This window comes from Triturus cristatus, chromosome 1_1 (genome assembly GCF_964204655.1).
Source record: "Triturus cristatus chromosome 1_1, aTriCri1.1, whole genome shotgun sequence".
NCBI classification, from domain to species: Eukaryota; Metazoa; Chordata; class Amphibia; order Caudata; family Salamandridae; genus Triturus; species Triturus cristatus.
This window is the reverse complement of record NC_140579.1, coordinates 107,984,082-108,011,893: the sequence shown is the minus strand read 5'-3', so window position 1 is coordinate 108,011,893 and position 27,812 is coordinate 107,984,082. Positions and strand designations below refer to the sequence as shown.

The 27,812-nt window shown below is 47.8% G+C and overlaps 1 protein-coding gene across 2 annotated transcripts in view; it reads right to left on the bottom strand.

Annotated features, from left to right (window-relative positions):
* Positions 1 to 27,812, bottom strand: part of LOC146869675 (FACT complex subunit SPT16-like) — a 406,055-nt gene that overhangs the window by 227,778 nt on the left and 150,465 nt on the right. For both annotated transcript variants that reach the window (XM_085609928.1, XM_085609943.1), the window contains exon 9: positions 5,568 to 5,641. In XM_085609928.1, the coding sequence (XP_085466054.1) occupies positions 5,568 to 5,641 (74 nt within the window). The remainder of the gene's footprint in view (positions 1 to 5,567; positions 5,642 to 27,812) is intronic.

The window sequence follows — 27,812 nt, the reverse complement described above, 5'->3', positions numbered from 1 at the left end:
GAGTGGAATGGTCTGGGGGGAGCGGAGGGGAGTCATTGTGCGGGGGGGTGGCAGAACGGGTGTTGTTGGTTTTGCCCCTGCCCTTATTGTTGTTACCCCTGTAACCACCTCTCTGATTGCCCTTTGAAAAGGTATTTTGAGGAGGGGACTTGTAGGAGGTAGAGGCGTTATCGGTGGAGGAGCCTCTACCTGTGCCACGAAAGGACGAGCGTCGAAAGGAACGTTTGGAGGCTTGTGTTTGGAGTGCCCCCATAGACTTTGCTGTGTCTGTGTCTTTCTTCATCTTTTCGAGCGCTTCGTCTACCTTTGGCCCAAAGAGTGTTTCCTGGTCAAAGGGGTGATTGAGTATGGATGCCTGGACTTCAGGTTTGAACCCGGAGATCCTGAGCCAGGCGTGGCGACGAAGCAGGACACTGGTATTTATGGCCCTAGAAGCAGTGTCGGCTGCATCGAGGGCACACTTAATGGAGGTGTTTGTGATTAGTTTACCCTCCTGTATGAGGTCATGAGCCTTGTGCTTGTATTTTTCTGGAAGGTGCTGCATAAGAGCCTCTAGTTCGTCATAGTGTGCTCTATCATATCGCGCAAGCAGTGCTTGTGTGTTTGCAATGCGCCACATGTTTGCAGCTTGGGAGGCGGTGCGTTTACCAGACGCGTCCAGAAGTTTAGATTCTTTGTCTGGCGGTGGGGCATCTCCTGAGGATTGGGAGTTAGCCCGCTTTCTAGCTGTGGAGACAACTAGGGAATCTAGGGGAGCAGGGCCCTTGATGTAAGCAGGGTCTGTGGGTGCCACCTTGTACTTCTTCTCTATTCTAGGGTTCAGTACTCTGGCTCTGACAGGGTCTTTGAACACCTCTGTAGCGTGCTTGGTGACACCCTTAAGCATGGGTAAAATGGAAGTAGATTTGTCTTGTATATCAAATGTATCCAGTAGGAAGTCTTCTTCTACTGGTTCACTGTGCATGTCCACCCCATGGTAGTGTGCTGCTCTCTGCACTAAATGATGAAACCCTAAGGAGTCCTCTGGAGGAGACGGCCTTGATGGGTATAGGTCGTCCTGAGGTACATTGGGTATATCAGGGTTATTGTAATCCTCCCATGGATCTGGGGTCCCTGGTGGAGTGGGATCCATTGGGGCGTCCGCCGGGTAATTGTCCGGATCCCCATCATCCGGATCTGGGGATGGGGCCGGATCGTAGTGAGGTAAAGGTGGCGGAGACCTGTGAGGTGGAGGCGGTGGAGGAGGTGGAGTGGGTAGGGGAGGCGGTGGTGGGGAGGGCACTCTGAGGGGAGAAGTAGCAGAGTCCTTCCTTTTGGGTGGAGGAGGAGGAGCCGGAGCATCAAGGCGTCTTTTCTTGGTAGTTAAAGTCAAAAGCCCAGTCTTTGGATCTTTGGACAAAGTCTTTTGTAAAGGGTCTGGTGTAAACAGAGCCAACGGTGTCGAGTCGTCTGTCGGCACCGGTGATTTCGGAACCGGGGGTTTCGATGGTCTGTGTGCGCCATGCTTTTTTGAGGTCTCCGGGTGTTTCGGCGTCGAATGATGTTTCGGCGCCGGAGCGTCGGTGCCGACAGATTTGTGTTTGGTCGGCGCCGAGTGTCCAGGCTTCGGCACCGGTGGTTTCGGAGTCGAGCTGGATTTTGTAGTCTTCGGTGCCGGATGCTGTTTTTCGGCACCGGGTGTCGGCTGGCTCGATCCCGAGCTGCCATGAGACTTTGGGTGCTTCGACACCGGGCCCGAAGGTGGGGTGATCGAAGTTTTGGTTTTGGTTTTGCCCAGGCCGGCAGGCGAGGGAGTAACCCGAGTCTCTTTGGTTTTCGGCGCGGGGGTGGGAGGGGGCATAGTACTCACGGCCCGCTGCGCTGGTGTAACGTCCTCCACGTCGGAGTCGTCGGCCTCGGAAGCGCTGACGACGTCTTCCTCCTGCTCGGTGTGTGTTTGCCCCGAAGCTTCGGCGTCGTCTCCGAAGATGTCCGGTGGAGCTGCCGAGGAGGAGTGCGCCATGGTGCGTCGAGCTCTTCGATCTCGGATGGTCTTCTTCGATCGAAAAGACTTGCAGGCGGGGCAGTCTCTAGCCTCGTGTTCCGGAGAGAGGCAAAGGTTACACACCTGATGGAGGTCGGTGTGGGGAAATTTAGACCCACATTTTGGGCACTTTTTGAACGGAGTCCTTTCCATCGGCCGGGACCGGAGTCGCGGAGGGCCCGAAGGCCGGTGTCGATGTACGGGATGGAGAAAAGTGCCGCTTCGAGAGATGAAGATGATGAAGGAACTCGAAGAATCGAGGATTTTCCGTCGAGGCTGGAACCGTAGAAGTTCGAAGCCGGAGCACGAAGTATCACATCCGAGCCCGATGGCGGAAAAAAACAATCTGAGGATGGAGCCGAAGCCCATGCGCAGTACGGACCGAAGGAGGAGTCACCAAACTCGTGACTTCCAAAGACTGTCCAAGAAGAAAAACAAACTGCAAACATCCGGGCCCAACACCAGATGGCGACCTATGCTAAGTGTACAATCTGCAGCTCATATGCCTCGAACATATATATATATATATATATATATATATATATATATATATATATATATATATATATATATATATATATATATATATATATATATATAATACATATTTAAATAACGAACCAAACCACATTCACTGGATGATGTCATCAGTGATGTCACTGACCATGTCATGAATGATGTAATATGTGACATCATTAGCAGTGATTGCGGGCGCGCGAGATGTAGTTAGTACAACTAACTATATCGGAGGAATTTCAATGGTTTTGTTCGAGTGAAGTGTCCAGCTGACTATAACACCCCTAAAACCTAGTGTTTTTTCAGTGAATTTCTAAGGTTTTTTAAATGCTAATTCCTACCTATATCAGGCCTGAAACCGATAGATAGATAGATAGGATAGAGAGAAAGAAAGGAAGAAAGAAAAAGAAAAAATAAACAAGCATCAGCATACAAATAGAACATGGTGACCAGTACGGGGTGGTTTGCTCTCCCCCACGCCCCAGTGACACACTCAGGAGTGACACCCTCAGTAATGACACCCAGTAGTGATAAATCCAGGAGTGATAACCTCAGGAGAGACACACAGGACTGACAAATTTAAGAGTGACACGACCAGGAGTGACACACTCTGGAGTGTTAGTACAGGGGCCCCTGTCCCTGCAGGCTGTACTCATTAAGATGTGGCCTAACGATTAAAGCGTATGACCTCGAAGCAGGGTAACCAGGTTAGAGTCTCTGCGGCTCAACCTCATGTGATTCTGGGCAAATCACTTCATCTCCCCGCGCCTAACAAAACATGGATGTGCCAGTCTGCAACAGCCGGTGCTCGTGTAAAGCGCCATGATACCTCCGGGTTGAGTTTGAGCTATATAAAACTGCAAGACAAAGAACACTGCTCTGTGGATTTTACATGCCCTCACACGTGCACTCACTGTCACGTGCCTCAGAGGTACTCTCGTGCTCGTGGGGGATACACTCTCTCCCCTCCGTAAGTGCCCCTCACTCCCAGAAGATTCACGCATTTCCTGCTGGTTGGCGAAGAGTGAGACAAGCTCTCACGTGACAAGGTCGGGGTATAGCGCCCACCAAGGGCATCTCGGGCTTAAACAAGCATCGGCATACAAATAGAACATGGTGACCAGTACGGGATTGTTTGCTCTCCCCCACGCCCCAGTGACACACTCAGGAGTGAGACCCTCAGTAATGACACACCCGGTAGTGATACAATCGATGAGTGATAACCTCAGGAGAGACACACAGGACTGACAAATTTAAGAGTGACACGACCAGGAGTGACACACTCTGGAGTGTAAGTACATGGGCCCCTGTCCCTGCAGGCTGGACTCATTAAGATGTGGCCTAACGATTAAAGCGTATGACCTCGAAGCAGGGTAACCAGGTTCAAGTCTCTGCGGCTCAACCTCTTGTGATTCTGGGCAAATCACTTCATCTCCCCGCGCCTAACAAAACATGGATGTGCCCGTCTGGAACAGCTGGTGCTCCTGTAAAGCGCCCAGATACCTCCAGATTGAATTCGAGCTATATAAAACTGCGAGAAAAAACACGGCTCTGCGGATCTTACACGCCCGGAAATTGCTTGTACTGTCTCCACGCAAGGAAGCTAGAGATGTTTAGAAACGACTGCTGTGGCACAAAATGCCATGAAGGTGCTTGTGTGTCGCATAGAAGGACTCCCTGCAGATAAATCACGGATTACAGTGACATAGCGCATGACAGTAAGAAAACAAGCGCTCGCCATGACGTTTGTCGCCTTTTTCTGCCGTCCCACTTGGACGGCCTCGCCTGCTAAAAGGTTTCTTGTCTTTATCGGGCCATGTGTTTGGCCCCATAAAGATGATAAGAAACCTTTTACACCAGCAGGAAGTCAAGACGAGCCAGTCCAACTGGGACGGCTCTAAGAGAGAAAAGTGTACGTCACTGGAAGCTCTTTCCCAATGGCTGGCCACCGTTTAGCATAAACGGTGACGCCAGCCAATGGAAAAGAGACCTAACTAGCTCTCATGCCAAACTGATTGGTTTCGTTGAAGGTTGTTCCTGGCGCTAACCAACTTCTTTACTAGCACAGCCCAAAGACCGAAGCCACAGGTATATATGAAGCTCAATAAGAACTTCAAGAGGAGTCAACCACAGCAAAAAAAAAAAAAAAAAAAAAAAAAAAACACTTGAGTTACATGCTGTTGGCTACAGGAACCATTACCAAACTGGATTCAGAAGTGTGTCCAGGAGAACTTATTCCCACTTAATGCCAACCATGGAAAGACAGTATTCCCTGTATCGTTGGCTTTGACTTTACTTTTAACATAAGCAGCTCATATTCATTTTTTGGATGCAGCAGTGCACTTGTATCGCAACTTAGGTTAACAGACCATTTAAACATTCCCAAAATTATTAAAATCTCATCTCAAAAGAGCCGTCACAATCATACATACACTTGTTCCTCAACCATGTAGCTAGGTAAATAGCTGGCCAATACCCTATCAATCACTTCAAATAATATTAGAGTTCGAATCAGTCGTTGGAAACAAGAATGCAAAAAGGTAGAGAATTTGTAATAGGAAATTTAAAAATAATAAATACATGCTCAACAAATCAACTACATGTGATGCAAGCCTCCATTAGGTGTTATGCCTAAGAATTGAACAGTTTTCAGCATTGCATACAACATCTGCGCCGATCATGCTCTGTAACTAGTAAACCCTTGTCTCTTCTACTTGCAGTGCGGGTCAATCCTGGTCATCTCACTATTGTAAGCACCAACTTCATTTTCAGGACTCACATTCCATCAGTTGTGACATACAAGTGTTAAATATAATCTTGTGAAGGGCACAGAGCTTCGCGTTGATCACAATCATAGTTTTAGACAGTTAAATGACCGGCCCATGGCACCACGACTCAAGTGAAGTTAGGAAGCAGACACGCCAAGGCAGGTACAAAATATCGGGTGCCAGGATGAGCAAAGACTATGATCAAAGGGAGCACAAAACTTTGGGCTAGGGATGGATGGTGAATGAGTAACCATACTTACCCTTCTTTATCTGTAAATTATTCTTGCTGTTTATAGCCAAGGATCCTTCCCGGAACTGAATACCCATAGCAAACCTGTGAAGGCATAGACCGATATAGTGAGAGACCTTTTTACACAAAGACCACCCTAGAACTTGTGAAACCGATAATTTAGTATACAATCTCGACAATGTAGCAATGGCAGAGAAAAGCTCAAAAAGGATTAAAAATATTTTCATTCTCCAAAAGTGGCATTCTTTGTAACTTGTTCATGAAGTGAAGGACCACCCAGGTAAAACGGATTTAGAGAACAACCAGCTGAGCAGCTTTATGGTTTCTAATAACCATACTGATGACCTACTCCACCGAGCGGTGCATACTCATCCCAGACACAGAGGTCAGCATCCGCAGCACCTAATCTGTGTGCTCACACACACAGGAACAAAATAAGGTGCTGAGCAGTAAGTTTGGTGTGGCATTCCTGTTACTCCGCAGGAGCTACATAAACATTCACGCAGGCATGACTTAACGTTTTTATTCTGGCAAATAGTGTTTGGATTTCATTTCAAGAGTGTAAGAAAGTGCCCACTTTTTGCATGGTTGCCCCCACTTTTTGCTGAATTGCTGATGTACTTTGAGTGTGCTCTGGGCTCCTGCCAACCAGGTACGGAGGGCCTACGTTCTTTCCCTAAAACTGCATTGAAAATAAAATCCAATTGGCACCCTCTGGCCACAGTTCAGCCCCTGGTAGGTGGTACGTACCACAGGTACCCAGGGAACTGTTACCAGAGACGGCCTCAAAGGGCTGCAGCACTTATTATGCCACCGTTAGAGTGTCTGTACCTTTACAGAGCCTTTGCAGGCTGCGTGTTTTGGTGCAGAACAAAGTGAAGAGTAGACATGGCACACATACCTCTTATGAAGAAGAGGTACACAACATTGCGCACCCATCCGTCGCACTGCGGAATTCAGGAATTTTTCCTCACGATCAGTCATTCTTAATGGGTAATCTGATTTTATTCAAAAGTAAACCAATAATGATATTCATGCTTCATTCCAAAATTAATCCGTGTTTTATAATCACTCCAGAGACAGCGTAGTTCCACAGTTATGTTATTTTTGACATTTTCAAATGCCTCCTGTCGTCCATCCAGACTTTCAACAGCGGCACATGTATACAAAACATTCATAAAGAGGAGATTCATGGCATTCCACCCAATGCATTTCGAGCCATAAGGCTCTTTGTCAGGGGTTCCGTAAACAGATAAAAAGATAACTAAACAGACTAAACAAGACTAGTTTCACTTGATACTCTAAACAAAGCTTAATCACGTGACCCTCATCAACCCCACCTTCCCCTCAATCACAAATTTACTCAAACCCCCCCCCCTACTAAGAAGCAAGACAATAATAAATCCCTTCCAACAATACCATAACCCACCCTCTTTCGAAAATAACGTAACCCACTGCATCTTTGCCAGTCGAACCAAACTTATGAAGAGAACTCATAAGCAAACTGACGTGCAATGCCCCTACAACCTCTAGCGATGTTCCCCGAGTGCTTTTGAAATACTGGCCCCTTTAGTTATTGAAGTTAACATTCCCAACTACCATTAAACAAATCCCTCGGCAAACGACCTTAGAAGCCATAATCCTCTGCCTTCTCACTTCATGCTCGTTCGCTCACTGCTGTCTCAAGCGGGTAATGTTTCTACTTAGCAGGCCTTTCTAGGTATAGATTTGCCCACGTGTGTACAATCAGTTAAAGGTAGGCTCTAACCCCGTGGCCTCCCCTTTCAGCGCTCCAAGACTTTAAAATGTTTTTTCAAACCTAAAGAAGCAGTTCCCCACTACAATATGCATAACTGAATAAATACATGAATTGACTGAACAAATACGAATTAGTCCACCCATAAACCAAGACCACTCATTAACTCACCACCACCCTTGGCGTGATCTGAATATTAAATATAAGAAATATGAAAATCTAAAACAGCGTGTCTAAAACGAATCCATGCAACTGATGTTCATGAATAATTCACAGCAAAGCATGCTACTCCAATAAGAAAAGTCCGCACAAGAAATGCATCATATTTAACAAACGCTAGGAAAACAAAATCAACATAATTTCTCCATCCGATGAAAGCAGAGATATTATTGCATTCAGTGACGTTAACTCAGAATCCACTCTCGATCTTCCGTGTTTTTCTATTGCCTCTGAAATGATGATTAGTTAGCTGTCCATGCTTGATTTAAGTTCCACCCAGTCATCTATGGGGTGCGAACAAACGAGGGACAATAGAATTGCGTGGCAAGAAACAATTTAAGAATGCACTCCTTCCCTTAAATACATTCATGAATAATAATAATAGAGCAGCCATCTTAATGAGTGCAAACAGATTCTGTGAAATGTCCCCAGTCTCAGCACTCGGGGAACATCGCTAGAGGTTGTAGGGGCGTTGCACGTCAGTTTGCTTACGAGTTCTCTTCATAAGTTTGGTTTGACTGGCAAAGATGCAGTGGGTTACGTTATTTTCGAAATAGGGTGGGTTATGGTATTGTTAGAAGGGATTTATTGTCTTGCTTCTTAGTAGGGGGGGGGGGGGGTTTGAGTAAATTTGTGATTGAGGGGTAGGTGGGGTTGATGAGGGTCACGTGATTAAGCTTTGTTTAGAGTATCAAGTGAAACTAGTTTTGTATAGTCAGTTTCGTTATCTTTTGATCTGTTTCAGTAACCCCTGACGAAGAGCCTTATGGCTCGAAATGCATTGGGTGGAATGCTATGAATCACCTCTTAATGAATTTTTGTATACACGTGCCGCTGTTGAGTCTGGATGGACGACAGGAGGCATTTGAAAATGTCAAATAAAACACAAATGTGGAACTATGCTGTCTCTGGAGTGATCATAAAACACGAATTAATTTTTGAATGAAGCATGAATATCATCATTGGTTTACTTTTGAATAAAATCAGATTACCCATTAAGAACGACTGATCGTGAGGAAAAAATCCTGAATTCCACAGTGCGACGGATGGGTGCGCAATGTTACGTACTTCTTCATACTTCGGTATTGAACTGTGACTGGGGACAATTCACAGAATCTGTTCGCACGCAATAAGATGGTTGCTCTATTATTATTCATGAACATAATTAAGGGAAGGAGTGTATTCTTACATTTCTTGCTACACATACCTGTGTGCCATATCAACAACACACTGCCCAGGCATAGATCAGCCACCCCTCTAGGTGGGTGCACTATACCAGTGGTGAGGGTACAGGTGCATGATGTGATAAAGTGCCATCTTTCTTGCATGGTATGCCCCCACCTTGTGCTGAATGTACTTTGACTGAGTGTGCCCTGGGCTCCTGCCAATCAGATGCCCAGGGCCTATGTTCCTTCCCTAAAAACTGTGCTGAAACCTAAACCCAAATTGGCAAACCCTGGCCACATGTCAGTCCCTGGTAAATGGTACACTAGGTACCCAGGGCCTTGTGACCAGGGAAAGCCCCCCCAAGAGCTGCAGCACTTATTGTGCCACCCTTAGAGGCCCTGTACCCTGACACCAACACTGCCCTTGCATGCTGAGTGTTTGGGTATAGAACAAAGCAGTCGACTTGGCACACATCCCTGTGTGAAATGCCCACAACATACACTTCCCTGGCATACATCAGCCACCCCTCTAGTTGGGTGCCCTATGCCAGTGGTGTGGGTACAGGAGCATGAGCCCTGTGCCCCTAGAGTACCCAGGTCCATTCCTCGGCACTGTAAGCGCACTGCTGCCATTTAAGAGGATATGGTGCTGGGAGATAGTCAACACGAACTCCACAGCACCATGATGGCTCCACTGAAGACTGAGAAGTTTGGTATCAAACTTCTCAGCACATTAAACCCGCACTGATGACAGTGCAGGATTTAATGTACAATGCACGACAGAGGGCATCTTAGAGATGCTCCCTGAACCCAACCTACAATCCACGTCTTTTCTGAGGGGCTGCCTAGGCTGCCACACAGCAGACATGTTGATGGACCACTGGGCAGAGAGCCATCCGCTCTCCTGGGCCTGCAACAATGCACATCCTGGGCGAGGTGCTAGGTCTCCTTCCCCCGGGATGTGCAGGGGAAGCTTCAAAGGAACGCCGCCTTTGTGAGCTTCTCCAGTCCACTTGCTGTACTCAGCAACTGGCCCCTACCGGTTCTAAACCTCCACTCTGGTGGGAAGACTGGCCAGAAACCCCAAGGAAGGACTGAGGGTGTGCCAGCCTCTGCCAATCCCACCCCTCAGGTGGTGGAGGCGAGGTGAAGCACATCTCCGGGCTCTCGCCATCTTGAAGATGGGGAGCCCTGCCCAATCAGGACTAGGCCACTGCCCCCCTCCCACAGGTGAGTGGCAGGATAGGGGGGTGTACCCACCCCAGGGCAGGGACCCAGTGGTCCCTGCCCTTTACCTACCTGTAACGCCCCTGAATTTAGTATTTAGGGGCACCCTGAACCTTCCTTCCTTAGATCCAGATTCCGAAACAGCAAAGAAGATCAAGAAGCAAGAAGACCTGCCGTGCAGCTGCTAACAAGAGGAAGACACCAACTGCTTTGGCCACAGCCCTACCGGCCTGTCGACCCTTGAACCTGCTCCTGCTAAAACCCAGCATCTCCCGTGGCCAGCAACCTCACAAACCCCGGAGGACCTGGCTACCTTGTGACTAAGCATCTGGGACTCCCACGAGCAGTGGTACTGCTCAAAGCAAGTAACTGACCCCCGACAACAGCCAGGAACCCCGAACCCTACACACTGCACCCGCCAAGCCTGGCCTGTGCTGGAGTGGACAAAGACCACAAGGACGCCCCCTGGCGACTGGGACCCCGAATCCAGCACCCAAGGACCTCGACGCTCCCGACTACGCCTGCAGCCTCAGAACCAGGGACCCCCCCCCAACCGCGATCAACAGAGGGTAATATTTCCCGACACCAAAAGGCACCCCGGCTGTGCCCAACGCCTGGGTACCTACCTATCCTCCAACTACCCAACTTACCTCTCGAAGTGGTGGTCGCACCTGAAGAATCTTTGTCCCCAAGCTTGCAGCCTTTGTTCGTTCTTGAGCTTCTCCATTGCAATCCATCGATCGCCCCCTGCACCCAGCCGCCCAAGTGCCCCTGGCAGTGCAACCTCTACTCCAATCTACTTACCCATTTCCCCTGAGCAAGTGACCAGGAGCCCAGCTCCCACAGTCGCATGGCCTGCTACCCAGCAGCCACCAAACAAGGACCCCTGCCTTCCATAGGATAACATTGGGCCTAACTCACTCAGCACCCGGCTGACCATGTGCCGCTGAGGGTGTAACAACTGTACTTACCTGACCCTGGGAGACCCCCAGAACCTTAACTCTGCCAGTCTAGTACTTACCCAAAAGCCGATAACTCACTTTTCTTCCATAGAGTAACATTGACTGGTTTCACCTGAAAATTCTTCTAAGTGTGGAGTTTCTAAACTTTAAAATATTCACCTAAAATCAACAGAGTAACGAAAATGAAAATACTCACCTGCTATTAGGAGAGATCCCAGTGCTGGATCTTGGTGCCCAGCACTGACCCTGAAAAGTAATTACAACCATACTTACCGCTAACTCAATTTTCTTCCATAGGAAACCATTGACAGTTTTTCTGTGAAATTTCTTCTGAGTGTCGATTTTTGCAAACTACAAATATTCTTTAAAAATCGTACCAACTGTGAAAATGTAAATACTTACCTATTTTAGATAGATGTCCCAGTACTGAGCCTAGGAGCCCAGCACTGGATTACAAAAGTAACGAGAACATACTTTACCTGCAACTTGAATTTCCTTCCATAGGATAACATTGCCTAAGTTTTGCTAAAAAGTTTCTAAGTGTCGATTTTGCAAACTTACAAATATTCGTAAAAAATTGCCTGTATAACCTAAAAGCATTCTCGCAACTGCTTACAGGTGGTACACTAGTGCTGGATCCAGGATCCAACACTAAGCTAGAAAAAGCGACAATAACCTCACTTACCTGCTAAGTGAATTTCCTCCCATAGAATAACATTGGTGATTTTATTAGAGAAAAGTTTGTAAGTGTCAACTTTTAAAACACCCAAATATTTCATAAAAATCACAACAGTAGGGGAGGCGTGGCTAGCGGCCGGAGCAGTGGGGGCATCGGAGCAGCGGCGACATCCAGCAGGCGTCTCCCCCGTGGTGGTGCTGCGACTCCGTGGGGGCTGCCGCGACACATCGGGGTGACAGAGGCGAGAGGCGGCTACAGGGGCGTCCCGACGGTCTCGTAGACCCACCATAGCGCGTTGGGAGCGCATTGAGGAGAAGAGACGCCCCAATAACCGAGGTGAGACCGCCTCGGTGATAAGAGCTATTATAACACAATAGCCATAATAGCAACAGAGACTGCCTCAGTAAACCGTACACTGGCCTGGTCTGGCAAACAGCAGTGGTGGGTGGGTGGGTGGTGGTGGTGGTGGTGGTGGTGGGGTGGCCGCAGTGAACCACGTAGACGGTGCGAATCCTAGGGGTGCCCCGAATACTGGATTGTAAAGGAGACGGGGTGAGAAACCAGACATGCCGCTCGGGCTGCAATAAGCCCGCTGGCAGGCGGCGGTGATTACCACCCCCTACCTTCAACGCTTAATCGGGCTCCCCCATCCCCAACAGGATCACAATGAGCGGCAGGAATGCTAAAGTGCCGAACCTGGCGAAGTTAGAAAAATACGCCTACACGAAGTCACAGCCAGACCTTGCGGATCCCACTCCGGCACCGGTGCCGGGCTCGAAAGCCACAGACGCTCCAGAAGTGACTTTACAAGACATTATGGCCACCTTGAATAAAGTGCACACGTCCCTCGATTCCCACATCGGGACTCTCTCTTTATATATAAAAAAAATATGCTTGTTTTATTTTAGAACCAACACTTGGAGTTAAAATATACTTTCTCAACAGTAGATGTTTCATATAAATACTTTTGCAATATGCAATAGATTTTAGTAAACAGTTACAAGAGGTTGCAGTAGGCAACTATTTTTAAACACAACAATACATTGAGCTCAATGGTAAATTCAAGTTATTTGCAACAGATTACTTTTTAGATTACTTTTGGAATTCCAGGACTGGATCCTAGATTCAGTCCTGGGTCAGTTCTCAGAATCAAGTGATGAAAGTCGACTTAAGTACTGTAATGATTTTTAACTAATATTTAGCTATTTTAAAAGTTGACACTTAGAAAATATTTCAGAGAAAACAATCAATGATTCCCTATGGAAGAAAATGCAGGTTACAGGCACAATATGTTCTCGTTACTTTTGTAATCCAGTACTGGGTGCCTAGACTCAGTACTGGGACCTTTATCCAAAACAGGTAAGCAATTACGTTTTCAGATATTATGCGAATTTTGAAGACTATTTAAAGATTGCAGAAATCGACACAGAACAAATTTCACAGAAAAACAGTCAATGGTTTCCTATGGAAGAAAATTGAGTTAAGGGTAAGTACAGTTGTAGAGATTTTTCCAGAGTTAGTGCTGGGCATCAGGATCCAGCACTGGGAGTTCACCTAGGAACAGGTGAGTAAATTAGTTTGTGTCACTCGGCTGATTTTTGGTGAATATTTGAAGATTTGAAAAGTCCACACTTAGAAGAAATTTCAGGAAAAAGCCAGTCAATGTTACCCTATGAGGAAAATAGAGTTTGCGGTTTAAGGGTAAGTACTCGACTGGCAGAGTTGAGGTTCTGGGCACAGACTCATGGGTCTCCCAGGGTCAGGTAGGTACAGTTGGTTCACCCTCAGCGGCTCTAGGGCGGCCGGGTGCAGAGAGAGTTAGGCCCAATGTTTTCCTATGAGGGATAGGGGGGGCCTTGGTTGGTGGCTGCTGACTGGCAAGCCACGCGGCTGTGAGAGCTGGGCTCCTGGTCACTTACTCAGGGCAAGTGGGGAAGTAGGAAGGAGTAGAGTTTTCACTGCCAGGGCCACTCGGGCGGCTGGGTGCAGAGTGCTTTTGAGCCTTTGGGCGCTCAATGGATGTCAATGGGAAATCTCCGGTTAGGAAAAAGACTGCAAGCTCGGGGACGAGGACTCTTCAGGTGCCACCACCACTTCGAGAGGTAAGTTGGGTAGTTGGAGGATAGGTAGGTACCCCGGGGTTGGACACAGGGGGCCGTGGGGCGCCGCGTGCAGGGGTGCCTTTAGGTGTCGGGAAATCTTACCCTCAGTTGATCGCGGTTGGGGGGGCACCAGGTTCTGAGGCTGCAGGCTTCTTCAGGAGGGTCGAGGGAGCTCCTTGGGTGCCGGACTCGGGGACACAGTCGCCTTGGGGTCGTCCTCAGGGTCTTTAAATTTCTTTTCTAAACTTTTCTTTTTCTTTCCTTTTTCTTTTCTTTAGGTTACTTCTAGTAACATCATTTATGTTTTCTTGCACTATTAAATTCGAACCACCTCTTTCACTATACGATCTCTTTGAATATTGGTGTGGCTCTGTAATACGCTTGGATTATTGTGCATGGAATATTTTCATTACTATGTTGCAGTTTATACATTTTGTTATTACTTAGAGTATTTTTATATTTCAGGTGGATTTAGTTTATAGATTTTGTTTTTTTGGATTTAGAGCTTGTGTTTGCATGATGCTCCTAGTAACGAACATGATGGCAGTGTTTTAGGACATGGTGATACGAGTTGTTTCCTCTGCTGTGCGCTTCTCCTTTTTATTTGGCCATTGTTTTGATTAAGATTAGGACGCTACGTCACTCACCCGTGACGTTTTTGACGTCGAGAACGCTTTTGCGAGTTGGCTCGGTCTAGTTGTTTTTCGTTGACGGAAGTATAATTGTACTTCCGTGACGCTGGGATCTTGCACGAGTATTGTATTGGGACCGCCGGAAAGTAAGTTTGCAGTTTGAATAATGGTCAAGTGTTGACATTTTGATAGATGTTGCTGTGTATTTCCTGTGAGGGAGTTTTTGGATGAGAAATTTTAACTTTTTACTTTGGTCTCTGTGTTCTTTTCTTTTCTCTTGTGCAGTTTGACTGGCGGTGTGTTTGACAACACACGTGTCTTACCCCCTTAGTCCAGATGATTTGAACTTACTTCTGTGAGTATACCCGTGGGTATATATGATTGGGACTTTGGTCTTGTTATTTATTGTTCTGGCTATTTTTCACTTATTACGGCCCATGTTCCCCCCTCTTTTTGTTTTCCCACTTTATCCTGTTTTCTTCAGGTGGCATTCCCTTTCGTAATAAGGATTGCGGTATGCAACTCACCCTATGTGGGTTTTATTTTCAGTGGCGTGATTCTGTCCTGGTACCTTGAAATACTAGAGGTGAGGTGTGATTAATCGCGGAACAATGTAATTGGTGGAGTATGTGTTGATCTGATGAGATTTTTTGTGTTTTGTATCATGCAGCTTGAATTATGTTTTTTTCATTTTGATTGGATATGTTGTGTCACATTACATTGTATTTTCTTGTATTTATTCTAGCTGTTTACATCAAAGATTTGCACTGATTGAGATTCCCGCTCGTGACTGAGCTTCGTCCCTTAGATTTTCTGTTTTGGATAATATTTACAGGTATTCAATGGACCCGTTCATGCTCCTACTTCTCTCATTTTCTTACCTGATTAGCGTTATGGTGGTGCAACTATTGTTTTTCTTATTGCACAGTGGCTTTGGGTTATCTCACTTCGGGTGTTTTCTTGGGCGCATATCTTTCTTCTCTCTTTTTTTCAAATTTTGGTGCGATATGTTGGTGGCTCTTTTCACGTGGTGAATGGAGGTGATTATACTGGGATGTATTTTCCGCTATTATGTCTTTGCAAACAATGTTTTTTAAAGTTTTGTAATATGATGAACGTATTCGGATTAGTATGATTCTGTCCTTAATCATGATTATGTCCTTGCTTGGTCTTCTCCTTTTGTGAGGGTTTTGCATTAGATTAGAGTTTTTGATTCTGATTTATGAATATTTATGTTGTGACTAATGACTTTGATTTTAGTCAAGATTTTGTATCTTTCCAGCCCTGAAGATTCAGAAACTCTTTTTCTCTGATGAAACACGTGTCGGCTGGCCGTTTATGCACAACTTATTAAAGAAGAACTGATACCTTCGTTGGATTCATCTTGTTTTTGTTTCCAAATGTGGATTTTACCATTTGTGACGTGAATTGTGTGTGTGAGAAAGTGCCATCTTTCTTGCATGGTATGCCCCCACTTTTTGCTAAATTGCTGAATGTACTTCGATTGAGTGTACCCTGGGTTCCTGCCAATCAGGTGCCCAGGGCCTATGTTCCTTCCTTAAACCACACAAACTCCAAATTGGCAAACCCTAGCCACATGTCAGCCCCTAGTAAATGGTACCCTAGGTACCCAGGGCCTTGTGACCAGGGAAGGCCTCTAAGGGCTGCAGCACTCATTGTGCCACCCTCAGAGGCCCTGTACCCTTACACACACACACTGCCCTTGCAGGCTGAGTGTCTGGGTGCAGGACAAAACAAAGAGTCGACATGGCACACATCACTGTGTACCATGCCCATCACCTACACTGCCAAGGCATATGTCAGCCACCCCTCTAGCTGGGTACACTACGCCTATGGTGTGGGCACAGGAGCAGGAGCCCTGTGCCCCTACAGTACCCGGGTCCATTCCTGGGCACTGTAAGTGCAGTGCTGTCATTTAAGAATACATGGTGCTGAGAGCTTGTCAAACACGAGCTCCACAGCACCATATTGGCAACACTGAAGCCTGGGAAGTTTGGTATCAAACTTCTCAACACATTAAATCCTACACTGGCATCAGTGTGGGTTCAATGTACTAAGCACCCCAGAGGGCATCTTAGAAGATGCCCCCTTACAGCTAACTTGCAATCCACGTCTGCTCTGAGGCTGCCCAGGCTGCCACACAGCAGACACGTTGCTGGACCCCTGGGTGGGAGAGCCCCTGCTCTCCCGGGCCTGCAACAATGCACATCCTGGGTGAGGTGAGAAATCTCCTCCCCCAGGATGAGCAAAGGGAAGCTTCAAAGGCATGCCGCCAGTTGGAGTTTCCCCAGGCCACTGCAACCCCCCACTCTGGCGGGAAGCTTTGGCCGGAAACCCCATACAAGGACAGGGGATGTGCCAGCCTGCCCACCCCACCCCTCAGGTGGGGGAGGCGAGGTGAAGCACATCTCCGGGCTCTCGCCATCTTGAAGATGGGAGGCCCTACCCTATCAGGATTAGGCTACTGCCCCCCTCCCACAGGAGAGAGGCAGGATAGGGGGTGTACCCACCCCAGGACAAGGACCCATTGGTCCCTGGCCTTCACCTACCTGTAACGCCCCTAAATCTAGTATTTAGGGGCCCCCTGAACCTTCCTTCCTCAGATTCCAGATAGAAAAACGACAAGAAGAGCAAGAAGAACAAAGACCTGCCCTGCAGCTGCTAAAAAGAGAAGAAGACACCAACTGCTTTGGCCCCAGCCCTACCGGCCTGTCGACTCTCGAACCTGCACCAGCGCGGCATCCCACGTGGCCAGCAACCTCACCAACCCCGGAGGACCTGGCTACCTTTTAGCTCTAAGCCCCTGGGACTCCCACGAGTAGAGGCTCTACTCAAGAAACCTACTTGCTATCCCTGGCACCAGCCCGGGACCGCGGACCCAACACACTCTGCACCAGCCAAGCCTGGCCAGTGCCGGAGTGGACAAAGACCCAGAGGACGACCCCACGGCGACTGTGACCCAGAGTCCGGCACCCAAGGACCCCCCTCGACATCCCGGAAGAAGCCTGCAGCCTCAGAACCAAGTGCCACCCCAGCCGCGATCAACCAGAGGGTAAGATTCCCGACGTCAAAAGGCACCCCTGCACCCGGCGCCCTGCGACCCCCTGTGCCCAATCCCGGGGTACCCACTTAACCTACAACTACCCAACTTACCTCTCGAAGTGGTGGTGGCACCTGAAACATCCTCGTCCCCGAGCCTGCAGCCTCTTTCCAAACCGGAACATTCCCATTGATTTCCATTGAGCGCCCTAAGGCTCAAAAGCACCCTGCACCCAGCCGCCCGAGTGGCCCTGGCAGTGCCCTCTACACTAACCTACTTCCCCACTTGCCCTGAGTAAGTGACCAGGAGCCCAGCTCCCACAGCCGCGTGGCTTGCCAGACAGCAGCCACCAACCAAGGCCCCCCTATCCCTCATAGGATAACATTGGGCCCAACTCTCTCTGCACCCGGCCGTCCTGAAACCGCTGAGGGTGAACCAACTGTACCTACCTGACACTGGGGGACCCCTGAGTCCATGCCCGGAATTTCAACACTACCAGTCGAGTACTTACCCTTAAACCGCTAACTTCATTTTCCTCATAGGGTAACATTGACTGGCTTTTTCTTCAAAAATCTTCTAAGTGTGAACTTTTCAAAACTGCAAAAATTCACCAAAAATCAGCCAAGTGACAAAAACGAATTTACTCACCTGCTCCTAGGTGAGCTCCCAGTGCTGGATCTTGGTGCCCAGCCCTGACTCTGAAAAGTGTTCACAACTATACTTACTTCTAACTCATTTTTCTCCCATAGGAAACCATTGTCTGCTTTTCTGTGAAATTTCTTCTAAGTGTCTACTTTTGCAAATTTGAAATATTCTTTTAAAATCGTACCATTTCTGAAAACGAAATTACTTACCTGCTTTTGATAAGGACCCCAGTCCTGGGTCTAGGCACCCAGTCCTGGATTACTAAAGTAACGATAAAGTACTCTACCTGCAATTTGAATTTCTTGCCATAGAGATCCATTGAATGTTTTCTGTGAAATATTTTCTAAGTGCTAACTTTTGAAATAGTTAAATATTATTTAAAAATCATTACAGTTATTAAGTCGACTTTCATCACTTGAATCTGAATACTGACCCCAGGCTGGTTCTAGGATCCAGACCTGGAATTCCAAAAGTAATCTGAAAAGTAATTTATTACAAATAACCTGAATTTACCATTGAGCTCAATGCATTGTTATGTTTAGGAAATAGGATTGTTTATTGCAACCAACTGTGACTGTTTACACAAATTTATTGCTTGAAACAAAAGTATTTATATTCAACCTCTCATTCTGAGAAAGTATATTTTTACCCCCTTTGTGGTTCTAAAAATAAAACAAGCATATATTTTATATATACAAATCATTGGCCTAGAGTTCAGTTATTGAGTGTGTGAAACCATTTGCTGACTGAGTGTGTACAATAAATGCTTTACACTGTCCTCTGGTACTGCCTTACTGCTCGACCAAGCTACCACTTTTGAGAGTAAGGTCATACCTAACTTTGACCTCTATCAGCCTCTGGGGGACTGTGGACTCTGTACACCCTGTACCTATTAGGGAACAGTATATACAGAGCCACTTTCTCACAGTGTGCACTGGTTTGCGTTAAGTCCTCAGGGTCTTTGTTCACTCCGTCACTGGCCAGGCTCGGCTGGTGCAGAGTGTGCTGGGTTCGCGGTTCCGGGCTGCTGCTAGGGGTTAGAGATAGGTTTCGAGTAGAGCCTCTACTCATGGGAGTCCCAGGGGCTTAGACCCAAAAGGTAGCCAGGTCCTCCGGGGTTGGTGAGGTTGCTGGCCACGAGAGATGCCGCGCTGGAGCAGGTTCGAGGGTCGACAGGCCGGTAGGGCTGGGGCCAAAGCAGTTGGTGTCTTCCTCTTTTTAGCAGCTGCAGGGCAGGTCTTTGTTCTTCTTGCTCTTCTTGTAGTTTCAAATCTGGAATCTGGGGAAGGAAGGTTCAGGGTGCCCCTAAATACTAGATTTAGGGGCATTACAGATAGGTGAAGGCCAGGTCCCTGTCCTGGGGTGGGTACACCCCCTATCCTGCCTCTCTCCTGTGGGAGGGGGGCAGTAGCCTAGTCCTGATAGGGTAGGGCTCCCCATCTTCAAGATGGCGAGAGCCCGGAGATGTGCTTCACCTCGCCTCCCCCACCTGAGGGGTGGGGTGGGCAGACTGGTACATCCCCTGTCCTTGTTTGGGGTTTCCGGCCAAGCTTCCCGCCAGAGTGGGGGGTTGCAGTGGCCTGGGGAAGCTCACAGAGGTGGCATGCCTTTGAAGCTTCCCTTTGCTCATCCTGGGGAGGAGATTTATCACCTCGCCCAGGATGTGCATTGTTGCAGGCCCAGGAGAGCAGGGGCTCTCCCACCCAGGGGTCCAGCAACGTGTCTGCTGTGTGGCAGCCTGGGCAGCCTCAGAGAAGACGTGGATTGTAGGTTAGTTGTAAGGGGGCATCTCTAAGATGCCCTCTGGGGTGCTTGGTACATTAAATTCCACACTGGCATCAGTGTGGGTTTAATGTGCTGAGAAGTTTGATACCAAACTTCCCTGTCTTCAGTGTTGCCATTATGGTGCTGTGGAGTTCGTGTTTGACGAGCTCTCTGCACCATGTACTCTTAAATGGCAGCACTGCACTTACAGTGCCCAGAAATGGACCTGGTTACTGTAGGGGCACAGGGCTCCTGCTCCTGTGCCCACACCATTGGCATAAGGCACCCAGCCAGAGGGGTGGCTGATAAATGCCTTGGCAGTGTAGGTGATGGGCATGATACACAGATGTGTGCCATGTCGACTTTGTTTTGTCCTGCACCCAGACACCCAGCCTGCAAAGTGTGTGTGTGTGTGTGTGTAAGGGTACAGGGCCTCTAAGGGTGGCACAATGAGTGCTGCAGCCCTTAGAGGCCTTTCCTGGTCACAAGGCCCTGGGTATCATTTACCAGGGGCTGACATGTGGCCAGGGTTTGCCAATTGGGAGTTTGTGTGTTTTAGGGAAGGAACATAGGCCCTGGGCATCTGATTGGCAGGAGTCCAGGGTACATTCAGTCAAAGTACATTCAGCAATTCAGCAAAAAGTGGGGGCATACCAGGCAAGAAAGATGGCACTTTCTCACAGGCCGCTATTGGTGAAAGGGGAACGGAGGGTTTCTATGGACAACGGACGTTTGCTCTCACCCCGCTAGTTATGGTAAAGGGGACGAATATTAAGCGCTCTGCACTGTTGGGGTGGCGGGTAGTTATATGTCCGTCAAACAGGGAGGCAGGGAGGAGGATGGGAGGGATTGGGCTGTTCTTACACGGTTTAGTGTTTTTGGTTGTTATTGTTCTAAGGGCACAGATCTTAACCAGGCCAACAAGTATTGGTTTCAAGAAGCACTCCCGATACACATCCTTGACTACATGTTTCAACTATGACAGGAATAATCAGGCAGGACTTACCGCAACCTAACCCACCAACATCCCCTCTGTCCCCGGTTACCCCACTGTCACTAATTACATGGAATGTCCGTGGATTAGGAGACAAGATTAAGAGGTCTAGTTCTCCAGCATGTAAAACGGTGTGCACCTGCGATAGCCCTCAGACAGGAATCACACCTAACGGGTTCGTCCTGTAAAGCGATGGACCGATGGGGCTTTAAAATGATTGTACACTCTGAGTTTTCCTCCGGATCGCGGGGTGTAGGTATCTTGGTGAGAAACAATTCCCACTGATAACCAAACATGGACAGATGACCAGGGCCGCTTTGCCGCTATGTCCTGTCAATGGGAGAGGAGGTCCCTTAATGTGGTGTTGGTATATATTCCTCCAGCGCTCCACGCAGAGGCCCTCCCGGCATTCAGTAGGTTTCTACTCAACCTCCCAGAGGGGGTAAGATTATAGGGGGGGTGGGGGCAATTAATGGGGTTCTTGATAGTCATCCCCGTAAACCTCAGACAACTGGAATATCCCGCATCGAGAGTTTTCTAGAAGCCCTTGGTCTCATGGATGCCTGGAGGTGTCGTCATCTCACAGCACGCCAGTTTACTTATCAATCGGGAGAACATAATAGCCTCTCAAGGAAAGATTATTTTCTGACGTCAGCGGACAGCTTACAGAACGTGGCGGCCGTAGAGATTAGACCTAGGGGAATCACAGACCACTCCCCAGTGTTACTGACGTACACATGTCATCACAAGCTTAGACAACGAATCTACCCTATCTATCCCAATTACTTGCACAAACCCAAGATCCTCAAAGACCTCCGCACTGCAACACACTGCTACTTTGTAGAAAATACAACATCGGTCACATCAGCAGCCACCCTTTGGGAGGCCTACAAAACGGTTATGCGGGTGCAAGCCATTGCATCTAGAGTGGGTCACAAACGCGATGCACAAGAGTTGCTTAACATAGAGTCGATATTGCACCAGACTGAGGAGAAGCATGCACAAAAAAAGACATCGGAGTTGTCCCACTTGCTGCGTGTCCTGCAGCAAGAATACAGGGAACACCTACAAGCAATTGCGACAGCTAGGCTAAAGGCAACACAACATAAAATATATGAAATAGGGGATAAAGTGGGTAAACTCCTGGCCTAGCTCGACAAAAAAAGAGAGCCCGGAGTTGGATAGCGCAGATAAAAACCCAAGAAGGACTACTGGTATCTGACCCCAAAGAAATAGTAAATACTCTGACCGGATATTTTACCCAGGTTTACAAGTCCTCGTCTGCCACTACGGAGGACGAGGCGCTGGATTACCTTAAAGACATACACATGCCCAGATTAACACCCGAGGCAATCCAACAGCTTGAGGCTGATCTTACTGCGGAAGGTCTGCAGTTAGCAATCGGGTGTGAGAAAGAGGCTCTGTATATACTGTTCCCAAAGAGGTACAGGGTGTACAGAGTCCCCAGAGGTTTGGCAGAGGCTAAAGTTAGATATAACCTTACTCTCTAAAGTGGTAGCTTGGTCGAGCAGTAAGGTAACATCAGAGGACAGTGTAAAGCATTTGTTGCACACACTCAGCCAGCAAATGGTCTCACACACTCAATAACTGAACTCTAGGCCAATGGTTTATATATAAAAATATAAAGCTGGTTTAATTTTAGAACCAACAATAGGTATTAAAATATACTTTCTCAGAATGAGATGCTTTATATAAATACTTTTGCAATATGAAATTGACTTTTGTAGAAAGTTACATGTGGTTGCAATAGGCAACACAATTCTAAACACAATGCATTGAGTTCAATGCAAGTTTCAAGTTATTTGCCACAGATTACTTTTAGGATTACTTTTGGAATTCCAGGACTGGATCCTAGATTCAGTCCTGGGTCAGTACTTGGAATCAAGTGATGAAAGTCGACTTAATTACTGTGATGATTTTTAGACAATATTTTGCTATTTTAAAAGTTGACACTTAGAAAATATTTCATAGAAAACAGTCAATGATTCCTATGGCAGAAAATTTAAGTTGCAGGTCTAGTATGTTTTCGTTACTTTTGTAAACCAGTACTGGGTGCCTAGACTCAGTACTGGGACCTTTATCCAAAACAGGTAAGTATTTACGTTTTCAGATATTATACGATTTTTAAAGAATATTTAGAAAGTGACAGAAGAAATTACACAGAAAAACAATCAATGATCTCCTATGGGAGACAATTGGGTTACTGGTAAGTACAGTTGTAAGTATTTTTCAGAGTCAGTGCTGGGCACCAAGATCCAGCACTGGGAGCTCACCTAAGAGGAGGCGAGTATTTTCGTTTTCGTTACTCGGCTGATTTTTGGTGAATATTTTACGTTTTGAAAAGTCCACACTTAGAAGAAATTTCAGGAAAAGCCAGTCAATGATACCCTAAGGAGAAAATTGAGCTATCGGTTTAAAAGTAAGTACTCGACTGGCAGAGTTAAGGTTCCGGGCATAAACTCAGGGATCTCCCAGGGTCAGGTAGGTACAGTTGGTTCACCCTCAGCGGCACAAGGGCGGCCGGGTGCAGAGAGAGTTAGGCCCAATGTTATCCTATGAGAGGTACGAGGGCCTTGGTTGGTGGCTGCTGACTAGCAGGCCACGCGGCTGTGGGAGCTGGGCCCCTGGTCACTTACTCGGGGCAAGTGGGGAAGTAGATAGGTGTAGAGGTTGCACTGCCAGGGCCACTCGGGCGGCTGGGTGCATGTTTTCTTTTAGCCTTCGGGCGCTCGATTGATTTCAATGGGAAATCTCCGGTTTAGAAAAAGACTGCATGCTCGGGGACGAGGATTCTTCAGGTGCCACCACCACTTCGAGAGGTAAGTTGCTGGGTTCGCGGTTCCGGGCTGCTGCCAGGGATTACAAGTAGTTTTTGAGTAGAGCCTCTACTCATGGGAGTTCCAGGGGGCTTAGAGTCAAAAGGTAGCCAGGTCCTCCGGGGTTGGTGAGGTTGCTGGCCACAAGAGATGCCGGGTTGGAGCAGGAGCAGGTTCGAGGGTCGACAGGCCGGTAGGGCTGGGGCCAAAGCAGTTGGTGTCTTCCTCTTCTTAGCAGCTGCACGGCAGGTCTTCTTTCTTCTAGCTCTTCTTCGGATTTTGGAATCTGGAGAAGGAAGGTTCAGGGTGCCCCTAAATACTAGATTTAGGGGCGTTACAGGTAGGTGAAGGGCAGGGACCAATGGGTCCCTGTCCTGGGGTGGGTACACCCCCTATCCTGCCTCTCTCCTGTGGGAGGGGGGCAGTAGCCTAGTCCTCATTGGTCAGGGCTTCCCATCTTCAAGATGGCGAGAGCCCGGTGATGTGCTTCATCTCGCCTCCCCCACATGAGGGGTGGGGTTGGCAGGCTGGTACATCCCCTGTCCTTATTTGGGGTTTCCGGACAAGCTTCCCGCCAGAGTGGGGGGTTGCAGTGGCCTGGGTATGCTCACAGAGGCAGCATGCCTTTAAAGCTTCCCCCAGCCCATCCTGGGGGGGGGGAGGAGATTTAGCACCTCGCCCAGGATGTGCATTGTTGCAGATCCAGGAGAGCAGGGGCTCTCCTACCCAGGGGTCCAGCAACATGTCTGCTGTGTGGCAATCTAGGCAGCCTCAGAACAGACGTGGATTGTAGGTTAGGTTTCAGGGGGCATCTCTAAGATGCCCTCTGTGGTGCTTAGTACATTAAATCCCACACTGGCATCAGTGTGGGTTAAATGTGCTGAGAAGTTTGATACCAAACTTCCCAGTGTTGCCATTATGGTGCTGTGGAGTTGGTGTTTGATGAGCTCTCAGCACCATGTACTCTTAAATGGCAGCACTGCATTTACAGTGCCCAGGAATGGACCTGGGTACTGTAGGGGAACAGGACTCCTGCTCCTGTGCCCACACCATTGGCATAGGGGACCCAGCTAGAGGGGTGGCTGATGTATGCCGTGGCAGTGTAGGTGGTGGGCATGGCACACGGAGATGTGTGCCATGTCAACTCTTTGTTTTGTCTTGTACCCAGACACTCAGCCTGCAAGGGCAGTGTGTGTGTGTAAGGGTACAGGGCCTCTAAGGGTGGCACAATGAGTGATGCAGCTCTTAGAGGCCTCCACTGGTCACAAGTCCCTGGGTACCTAGACCAGGGGCTGACATGTGGCCAGGGTTTGCCAATTTGGGTTTTGTTTGTTTTAGGGAAGGAACAAAGGCCCTGGGCACCTGATTGGCAGGAGTCCAGGGCACACTCAGTCAAAGTACATTCAGCAATTCAGCAAAAAGTGGGGGCATACCATGCAAGAAAGATGGCACTTTCTCACATCGGGTCACTGCGCTCTGGGAGGGCGGTTGGACCCAACGGCATTCCCATCGAATACTATAAAAAGATGGCAAATACACTCTCACCCCATTTGTTGAATATGTATCTCAAGGGTTTGGCGGTGGGTGAACTCCCGAATGACCAACGAATGGCCACCATAGTGGCGTTTCCCAAACCGGGAAAACCGCCCGAAGATTGCACCTCATACCGACCAATATCGCTGCTTAATGCGGAGGCGAAAATTCTCGCTAAACTCCTGGCAACAAGATTGACCCCACACTTGGCAACCCTAATACACCCGGATCAGTCGGGATTTATGCCAGGTCGCAACACGGCTCTTAACAGGAGGCGCCTCAAAGGAGTGATGGCCCGTATACCGTATATACAAGAACCGGCGGTCATTCTTTCGCTAGACGTCCGTATGGCGTTTGATATGGTGGAGTGGCCGTTTCTTTTCGCGGTTCTTAAGCACCTAGGCTTTGGCCCCAAATTTTGTGCGCGGGTGCGCCTGTTGTACTCAAAACCCATAGCACATGTTACGGTAAATGGTCACATGTCTGAGGGCTTCTCGCTGGGACGGGGTACCTGCCAGGGGTGTCCCCACTGTTGTTCGCCCTGGTGCTTGAACAATTAGCAGCGCTGATTAGATGGGAGCCGACCATCCGGGGACTCAAAAGGGCGGCGGGATGGGAGGACCGTATCTCCTTATATGCGGATGACATCTTGTTATACCTGGCCACCCCCAGACATTCCATCTTAGTGTTACTAAATGTTTTAGAGATTTATGGGCGAGTATCGGGCTATACTATTAACTGGACCAAATCGGTCCTATTCGTACTTGTAGGCCCGCGATCTCTTAGTCACCGAGGAGGGCTTCAAATACTTAGGTATCTATGTGACGCCGAGGCCCGATGAATTCTGCGCCAGGAACCTTATACCCCCTTGGAATGTTTAAAACGTGATATAACACACTGGCCCACTTTACCTTTAATACTGCTTGGAAAAGCAGAGCTTTTTTAAATGATGGCGCTCCTGCGGTTTCTTTATGCCCTAGAAAAAACTCCGGTACCACGGCGCTATTTTAAAACTATAGCGGCTGCGGTCTCTAATTTACTGTGGGGGAATAAACCGGCGCAGATTGCGATGGAAAAATTGGTTAAAGGCTTGTACGATGGGGGTATAGCACTTCCAAACATACAATTATACTATTGGGCAGCACAGTTAAAAATAATTAATCAATGGATCCACGCCCCACAAGCAGACCCAGCGTTCCGAGCAGACAGATATGGGCTGGGGGATGGTGGCGTCATGGCGGCCCTGTACAATCGAAAGAGAACTTACCCCCTGTGAGAAAGTGCCATCTTTCTTGCATGGTATGCCCCCACTTTTTGCTGAATTGCTGAATGTACTTTGACTGAGTGTGCCCTGGACTCCTGCCAATCAGGTGCCCAGGGCACTTTGATTGTTTTCTTTGAAATATTTTCTAAGTGTCACAGTTTAAAACAGCTAAATATTGTTTAAAAATCATTACAGTAATTAAGTCGACTTTCATCACTTGATTCGGAGTACTGACCAAGGACTGAATCTAGGATCCAGTCCTGGAATTCCAAAAGTAATCTAAAAAGTAATCTGTTGCAACTAACTTGAATTTACCATTGAGCTCAATGCATGGTTGTGTTTAAAAATAGAGTTGCCTACTGCAACCACTTGTAACTGTTTACTAAAGTCTATTGCCTATTGCAAAAGTATTTATATGAAACATCTCTTGCTGAGAAAGTATATTTTAAATCCAAGTATTGATTCTAAAATAAAACAAGCATATATTTTTTATATATAAACCATTGGCCTAGAGTTCAGTTATTGAGTGTGTGAGACCATTTGCTGACTGTGTGTGTACAACAAATGCTTTACACTGTCCTCTGGTACTGCCTTACTGCTCGACCAAGCTACCACTTTAGAGAGTAAGGTTATATCTAACATTAACCTCTGTCAAACCCTGGGGGACTGTGGACTCTGTACACCCTGTACCCATTAAGGAACAGTATATACAGAGCCACTTTCTCACACTGGTGGATCAGCGGTGGGATACAAACTTGCATTTGTTGGACTACTTGGTTACCATCTGATCACACGACAGAACTCTTAAAAATTGCCTTTAGAATTCTGATTGGTCTTTTCCAAAATTACTAGAAGTCTTGCTAGGGCCTTGCTTAAGTCCCATTATAAATTTAGAAAAATAAAAGTCACTATAGTCAGGGTAGAGGATTAGAACTGCCAGGTTAGAATGTCTCAAACAAACCCAGCTGTTAGTGACCATAATAACATGGACCTGGTGGAGGAGCTCGACCTCGCACTTTACTTACACTTGTCTTTCAAGGAATTGAGGTCCTTATGCAAACTTAAAAATTTACCAATGGGCCTGCATCCAACCAAACTAGGGCTCCAGGAGCTCTTGGCTGAGTATGCTAAGGACCACCCATCTGAACATGATGGCCAGTCAGATGAGGAAAGGGAAGCAGAGGAGGTTGACAATAACACCCCCATACTATTCCCTAGGGAGGAGAGGGCACCCATACCCTCCAATCCAAGGATTAGCATCTGGGCACCAAGAGACTACACAGGTGGCTCTGGTACCAGAGAGAACACTGGGGGACCCACCAGTGAGGAGGACAGCCTTGTGAGGCTGGCCAAAAGACTAGAGCTAGAGTCCAGGCTCCTGGCTCTAGAAAAAAGAAAGGAGAGAGATGGGTTT